The sequence below is a fragment of the Bison bison genome, unplaced genomic scaffold (genome assembly GCF_000754665.1).
Source record: "Bison bison bison isolate TAMUID 2011002044 unplaced genomic scaffold, Bison_UMD1.0 scf7180017864489, whole genome shotgun sequence".
In the NCBI taxonomy this organism is placed as follows: Eukaryota; Metazoa; Chordata; class Mammalia; order Artiodactyla; family Bovidae; genus Bison; species Bison bison.
In genome coordinates, this window is record NW_011495048.1 from 10837718 (window position 1) to 10846182 (window position 8465).

Consider the following 8465-nt stretch of genomic DNA (forward strand, 5'->3'; position numbering starts at 1 on the left):
CTAAAGATCAACCTAACACAAGATGTGAAGAAAGTCAAAGGCCTATTAACAATATGTACCTCACAAACCCTTAACATTTTTTTTTAATTTTTTTATCGAAGGATAACTGGTTTACAGAATTTTGTTTTCTGTCAAACCTCAACATGAATCAGCCATAGAAGGGAGAGGATATATGTATACTTTCTTAACATTTTAAAAAGACCTCTCCAGTCAAGAATTTTAGACATAGTTGGCCACAGAAATGCTAGTTGCCTAATCAACTGGCTTAATTTTGAATTCCTAGAAGTTAACCACACACAGTAAACTGGAAACAGCATACTTGGACTGTAAAATCACAGGCCCTTGAGTTAAAATCCCAATTCTACTGCATTTAACTCTTCTCTACCTCCGACTCCTGTAAAATTAGGACCCTATTTCTTCATTGGATTAGGGGAAATAATGGACATACATAAAATTTCTGACTAGAGGTGGGAACTCAAAGTTGTCACTATTGATCTTAACTCAAGACTAGCACCAGGGCTTCTGCAGAGTCCTCCTCAGTGCTCTGTTCTTCTCCAGCTAAATCAACATAACTGAAACTTTCTGTCAATAATTGAAATCCTAGGCCCCTTCTCCAATTTTTTGCACTATTATGCCATCATATTCTCTACCAAAAAATCACAAGATTTAATTTGCGCTAATACTGTTAAATTGATTATACTTGCTTAAGTTTGAGTCATCTTAACTAACTGGTAAGCATCTGGGAGCAAAGTCTATGTTGTATAATCAAAAATAAAAACCCCTCAACTCCTAGCATAGGGTGATGACAAAACTGGCTGGCTGTTTTCTTTATCAAGCTTTTTCTCCAAGGAAATTAGATTTTTGCGTGTGTATGCTCACTGAAAGATTTTAAATATCTGTATTGAAAACATTTTTCAAATAGGTCAGTGATCCATGTTTGATGATTAAATGTGTTAGAAAAACTTTAACAAGCTCAAAAGGCATAAACGGACTGTATGAAGTAAGTGGTAGTCTGAACTTAAACCTATGGTTTTCAACTCGAAATGCTTAGTTTTCTTTCCCTCCCATTTCTCACCAAGTCCCTCGATATATTTTACACTCTTAGATGATAATAAAGTCAGTATACAAGTCCTACTTTATATATAACCTATCAGAATGAATCAAGCCATCTATGAACTAGCACACAGAACCTGAACAAATATAAAGTGTAACTTACTGCTTAAATTAACTTAGAACATTTGTTTTAGTAGAGAGTAAGCTCAGCTCAAAACAGCATGGTAAATTTTGGAGTTCTGACTTCATTAGCTTTAGTAAGTGATGAACCCAATTGCTCTTTATGAGGACAAATGCCACCCACCAACCTATAAATTAAGCACTAAATAATTAATAATTTGACAAAGTTGCTTAAATTATCCTTTTATAAATTTAACTATTTTTATAAATCCCATATAATTCAATTAAGAATATATTACATATTACTCTGATCTAGGCATTTACCCTAATGACATCCATACGAATTTTAGGGCAATAAAGATACTGCAGAGATGACATTGTTGTTTATCTGAACACTAATGCTGTTTGAACTTAGTGTCTTTGTTTCAAGAATCTTGGAAACACTTCATCTATCAGTAACTTAATGAGAAACAAACAGGTAAACGTTTTAATAAAAGAAGAAGAAAATAAAAGCACAGACTAGGTCATCAAAATAAGCCATACCCAAACAAATCTCACATTTTGAAATTAGTTCAAGATCCCAGATTTAAAACTAAAATCTGTCCCCCTTGGGTTTCTACATTTCAAAAGAATGGTAGTGAAAATTCTCTTTTCTGTTTTCAATCTTCTACATCAGGCATTTATAACATGAGGTTCATGAGTACGCTCAGGGAATGTGAACAACTTGCAACTTTATGCAGAATACTATGAGTATGTATATACACAGGACAGATCCATAGTGTTTATCAAATATTCCCAAGGGTACATGACCATAAATGGGTTAAGAATAACTGCCCTAAATGGGCAGAGCAGCAAGTACAAGTAGTAATTCCATTTAAGTACTATTGTTATTCAAAGAAAATACAGTCAGACAAGTTAAATTCATCACTGTCCTGGAAAACTTCAATTACATAATTCACTCAATCTCATTTGTAAAGCTCACTAGTCTGAGGTACAGAGTGCATAAAATGCCCTATGTGAAGACCCTAGCCAAGTAGCTGGCACAGAGAGTAAGTACTTGTCAATTAGTAGCTATTATTATTAAAAATAATGTTTCCAAAGAGTCATTCTTATGAGCAAAAGTAATACTACCTGTCAAAATCTATAAACATGGAACAGAGCAAACTTAATTGGAACCTATCACCAACCTTGGATTTAATAAACTGACCCATCAGTCACAAAAGTACCATGGACACTTCCTACTTCTCCTTTGTACCCTATTTCTTCACATATTTAAGTAAATAAACAAACCAATAAACATTTATTCTCTGGCTCCCTAAAGCCTCAGGATTATTTTCCCTTTAAGTATCATTACACCACTACCCTTTTATAATTCGAAACATCACAGGGTGGGTCCAAGGAAAAGCCAAGTCTTCGGTTTTCTTCCCTGAATTCTATTCCTGATATCAAAGAAGCAATCTCTCCTCAGCCCCACCTTCTTTCTACAAGAAAACAGTGGAAAAGTCTGACTGTTCTGCTCTCCGAGAGCAGGGCGGGGAGGTCGTCATTTTGTCTAACTCTTACTAAAACTTCAAAATGCAGTTCAGATGAACAGTGGTAAAAAGCAGCAAAGTCAACACATCTAAGATATCTCAGGCACTGGCATCCTACACCCATTTTTAGTTTCTCTTCATCTTTTTATTTTGCAAATTTAAAAAAAAATCTCAGAATCTTAAAAGGCATTTTATTTAACCCCATTTCATACATTAGGAAAGAGACAAGAGTAGGTGACAGCAAAAGGAAGCTCTTAACTATCAAAAATGAAACTTAACTATTACAACTACAAGTGGTAGAACCATCATATATGTAGTCAGAAGTTGCCAAGGAGAGCAAAAAACACATACACAGCCAAAGGACTGCTGATGGGATATGAATGTAACAAGAGGTTAAGCACTTTTTACATCACTTAGAAAAATCACTTATTGCTTCTAGAACAAAAATTGAAATACTAAAGAAATAAAACTACTCACAAAGCAAAATTCTCTTTAAAAGTCAACTAAACAGTTGGCAAGAGAACACCGGATTCTAAAGCTCTTCTATCTTTAAAAAAAAAAAAAAACTTTGAATATATAAGACACTGTCAACATCCTATACTTTAACCTATCCGTGATGAAAAGGAGAAGAAATTTTAAATGTAAAATTTCAGTTTCTTTAAATGATCCTACAAGATCATCCACTCACACCAAACTCGTAAGATGTATTTTGTGGAAAGTCTACATAGGTACTGGCAACTTAACACTATGCAGAGAAATTACATACACTGATTCTCTACAGACATTAAATAGTCATATTCTGGACAGTGAGAATACTTTAAACTTCTTTGAATTTCCCAAATCACTACTAACACCATCAAAAAGTCATCAAAGCAACCAACAAAAATAAAACCTATTTTTAGTTGGTTTCTGCTTCTCTTCTAATAAAAAAATTCTAACTAAAAATTATGTAAAAGGCAATAATGATGTATTTATTAATGAAATTACACTGTTAGCCAGATAATAGAACTGATTTAACTTGTTTTTACTTTCAAATCCTTAAATTAAAAGATAGACTTATTCAAAGCATAGCACTGGCAAAAAAAAAAAAAAAGTCAAATGTTCCTTGAATCTACCATGACAGAAAACAAAGTTTAGGAGACTGATTAAAACGTATGCCATAATTATGTTAAAATGTAAAAAAACAAGGTTAAAAAAATTTTTTTTCTTTTATAAATTTTTCTGCAATGAACTAGTTGATCTAGGGACTATCCTGGTGGCGCAGTGGATAAGAATCCACCTGCCAATGCAGAAAACATGGGTTCCATCCCTGCTCCAGGAAGATTCCACATATGGTGGAGCAACCGAGCCCTCTGGACTGAGGCCTGCACGCTCTAGGGCCCATGAGCCACAACGAATGAGTCCCTGTGCCACAACTCTGCAACAAGAGAAGCCACCACAATGAGAAGCAAGAGCACCCAAACTAGAGTAGCTGCCACTCGCAGCAACTAGAGAAAGCCCTCGTGCAACAACAAAGACTAAGAGCAGCCAAAAATATATAAAGTGGTATATACTTGTCAAAAAAAAATGTGATCTTAAAACAAAAAAAACTAGCCAATCCAAAGACACTACTACATATAGGTCTTCTGACTGGAGTTAACTGGTTGAGAGAGGTACACGTATTTCATTCTTAACATACTCCTTATAGATGAAGCAGCCAAAATGATTTTGACGCTAAAAAAAAAATCCAACAGAAGCTAGTGGATTAGGAAAAATGCCTCTGGTATGAGAATAATGTTAAGCATTTCTTAACCAGTGTGCTGAAATAATCACTGCCTGCTTCACCTCCTAGCTCAGGAAAATTAAAATCTTTCTTCAAATCTCCAGAAGAAAAAAAAAAGAGCTTTGATGCTTTCCATCTACTTTTTCCACTGCTCAGACTCCACTCTGGTTGCATTTTGTTTTTGTTTGTAGTATTTGAAGTTCAAATGAGTCAGTCATTACCCTTAATTTCTGCTAATAAAGATAACCCAGGACCATTTCTCCCAAATCAGCCAAATAACATGGAAAGTAGTCAAAGAAAAAGCTTCAGATTTAATCATTAATGGACATATTTCTTATTCTCTTCACTCCCAAACCAAAAACTTACAACTTAAAGATAATAAAATAAAAGCATTTAGTAATAAAGCTACCAACAGGTAATCGTGTCAACCTACACAAATCTAAAATCTTGTTCATTCTGAGAGAACCAAACTTTTGTCAAGAACGCATTTTCATTACCAAATTCAGCAGCACCCATACAATAGATTTTAAAAGTTTCTATAAGGGGTAAGAAGAATATGACAAACCAAAGCAAGGAACATCTGGGGTGCACCTGTAAATACTCCCTTGTATTCTATTGTTTCAAATTAGCATATAAAGTGTACACTATAATACATGTGTATTATATAATGCACTATATTGTAGCTGGCATATAATAAGTGGCCATAAATGTTAGCTATTAGGGTAACACTGTGGAATCATAAAAGGCACTCATCCATTACAAGTTTTAGCTTAATAAAAAAAAAAATTTTAACTTAATAAAAAAAAAAAACCTTTGATTTTAAAGTTTAGAACACGGTTTTAAAGCAATTGGGCTTGTGTCTGGGTGATTAAACTCTAAGAATTTCCTTCTTTTCTCTAGTTCCCAATTTTTCTCTAATTACTTTAATGATGCTAATAAACTTGATTAAAGACAAGAAGAAATTGCTGAAGTCAGATTCTAAAAATCTGCTTGCTGGTTGCCCTTGTGACCATTCATAATAAAATACCACCTCTTCTCACCTTAAGTACTTTTCACTAGTGCTTTTCCAAAGGTTTTCCCAAGCTACTAGGTCATTTTACTTAAGAGACAGCCTAGAATATAAATACAGTAGCCCAGGTACTGGCACACTCCATGCCATAAAAATATAAAAATGATTTCTGGGATTGATTCTGTTGAGGTCATTAATCTAGAACCCTCAAAATAAAGGATGGTTTGACACTCTACTTAAGAATTACTATCCCTGTCATTTATTAACCATTCTTCTTTCTTCTTCCCTCCTGAACAATCGTTCTCACTCCCTCTACTTCTCCAAATCAAATGCTAATAATTCCCTTACTGGTTTATTCTCTATAAGGTCTTTCTGAACCATACCAGGCAACCACAACCCCATAACTACTTTTAAAATCTTGTGGCTCCAATCCATGTCACACATCTGGAACTTGCCGTATCTACTGGTATTTAACATATATAATATCTATTTTTTTTGTATTCCATTATAAATTCCTTGAAGATAAAGGTTATATTCCTAAATTTTACTGTGACTGGAAAGCCTTATACAATGATGTACCCTGCTCTTACAAGTTTACCAAATCCTTTTACATATACATAACCCCGATAGGAATAAACAGTTGTCCTATTTTACAAAAGGAGAAATAAATTCAGACTCTATACATGTAGCAAATTTAATAAACTCCCTAAACATAAGACAAACCTCTATGAAATGGAAAATCCATGTACTTTACTGTTGCCAGGACAACTTCTAAATTAGAGGCCTCAAGTTCAACTCTGTCCAACTATGCAAAACCAACTTTGTCCTTGCAGCTCTTGATAAAAAACTGCCAGCATAGCAAACAGGACACTATTAGAACACTATCTTCAACTTCTTAAAGTATATAAAATTTTAATAAAGTACTACAGCTTCTGTTTATAACAGAAAGGGACATTTCGGCGTCAAACCACAGTATTACAAAAGTTGAAGTCAGAATGCATTTTGCAAGAGCCATGTGACACACACATGACAGTCAGCTAAACCCATGGGTGTACCTTTTAGGGGAAATATTTAGCAGTAATTGACCAAAACAGCAAATAAACTCAACATTTAGGTCAAAGACTGATCTCTGCTTTAAAAAATTCCCCATCTCCCCCCAAATCCTTCTGACACAGAGGAGGAATACCAATTAAATCTCCTTCAATTATTCACTAATTTCAAAATGCAAACTGTAGAAGGATGTTTTTAAGGGCCATTAAGGAGAGCCCAACAAAGTCTTCCTAAGGAAAGAAACACCGGTTCCCATGAAAGGTGACAGGTGTGTCACATCTGCTGTGGTGACTTCTTGAGGAAGCAAGAAAAAGAAATGCATTAACTTTTCATGACACGTCACAGAACCTCATTCCCTATCTGCAAGCCTTCAAGTAGGTAATTCAAAACATACAGATCTATCAAAGGGCCCATTCGTTTTTCTTGCAACTTTACGGCAAAGCCTTGCTTTTATTTGGTAATATCACAAAGATGTCCCTAGGTTTGGTGCTAGTGTTTTGTTTTTCCCTTGACCTACACAAGGCAAAAGGACTTCGGTGTCCTCTAAAAAAAAATTCTCACGAACGCCCAGGTTTTTCAGGAAGGCAATGGGCCCGCTGAGTTCGTAAAGAACTCCAGGAAATAACTAAAAAACAGAACTAAAATTTTTAAATCGATTCTCACCATCTATTTATTCCCCGCAATCTCATGCAGCCCTGAAAAGCATCCATATTACCTGCAACCTGGAGAGGAGTGTGGAAGAAATAGCCAACAAGCTCAAGATTTACAAGTAAAGCTGGTTTCCACCCCGAGGGTTCTGACAGCTCCGCAGAGCGCGGGCGTAGGGTCTGACAATGCCCTCTAAGAGAGTTGTCTCACCTCATCCCCACTCCTTAAAAAACTGGCCCTCCTTGAAAAGTCACTGCTTCCAAGAAAAGCTACCCCTTCCCACGGCCCCACCACCGACTCCCGGACGCCCCAACCCTCTTCGCGGACTGCCCCTACACACCGGCCCGGCACTCGGGCCAGTACTACAAACAAACCGGGTCCAGGCCCAGGCGGCTCACCCCTCCGGCCCGACCCCTCCCCTCGACCGCCCCTCCTCCGTCAGACAATGGGGCCCGACTCCCAGCCGCCAACCTCTCCTGACCCGTCACCCTTACCTCGCCGAGGCCGAGGCCCATTCCTCCGCCCTCCTCGCCCCCTCTAAGCCTTCCCAAGGTGGCCCAGGGACCCAGCCGACCGGTGCTCCCCTGCACTCACTATTCGGGATTCATGCTGGACATGTCACTGCAGCTGCCGCCGCCGCCACCGCCGCCCTTGCTGCTGCAGCCGCCGCCCTGACTCTCCGCGCCACGGGTAGTCGAAGGAGAGGAATGAGATAGGCTGTTCCAGGAGAGCAAACGTCTTTACCCCACTCCGTCCCCTTAGAACACAATCAGCAGCCGCCACCACTCAGCTATCGCTTCCACCCAAAATGGCCGCCGGCGAACCAGGAAATAGGAAAGCCTTAGACCGAGGGGCCTTTACACAGCCCAAAGGGCGGCCGCACCGCATGGCATGCCGGGAAAGAGAGTTGCGAGCGCGGCTGCGGGCCCTGGGGAACCACGGTACAGGGCCAAGACCTGGACTCAGCTTCCCACCAAGCCCCGCGCTTCTGGCGCACGCGTACTTGAGGGGCTGTCGCTCGCCCCATTCCCCCCTCTCTCAACCCCCCCGCGCTCCGCCCCTCCCTGCTCCCCTCCCCGCTGACTCGCTGGCTAGGACTTCGCTCGGACTCCCCCTAGCGGATTGGCTAAGGCCGAGCGGCCCTGGTGATGTCATCAGTGAGACGTGGCAGCCGGGCGAGTCAGCGCCCCACGGGGGAGGGGGAGGGGAGGGACAGAGGGCGGTGCCGGCTGCTGGCGGAAGAAGGGGGTGGGGATCCCGGGACCCTGCGGGCTGGGGGGGGGGGGGGCGG

General features: G+C 39.2%; 1 protein-coding gene across 1 annotated transcript in view; it reads right to left on the reverse strand.

Moving 5' to 3' along the window:
• The window catches only part of RAB1A (RAB1A, member RAS oncogene family), a 29936-nt gene extending 21938 nt beyond the window's left edge, over positions 1 to 7998 (reverse strand). The window contains exon 1 of the mRNA XM_010863322.1: positions 7769 to 7998. Coding sequence (XP_010861624.1) covers positions 7769 to 7791 — 23 coding nt within the window. The 5' untranslated portion in view covers positions 7792 to 7998. The remainder of the gene's footprint in view (positions 1 to 7768) is intronic.
• Positions 7999 to 8465: the final 467 nt, after the last annotated feature.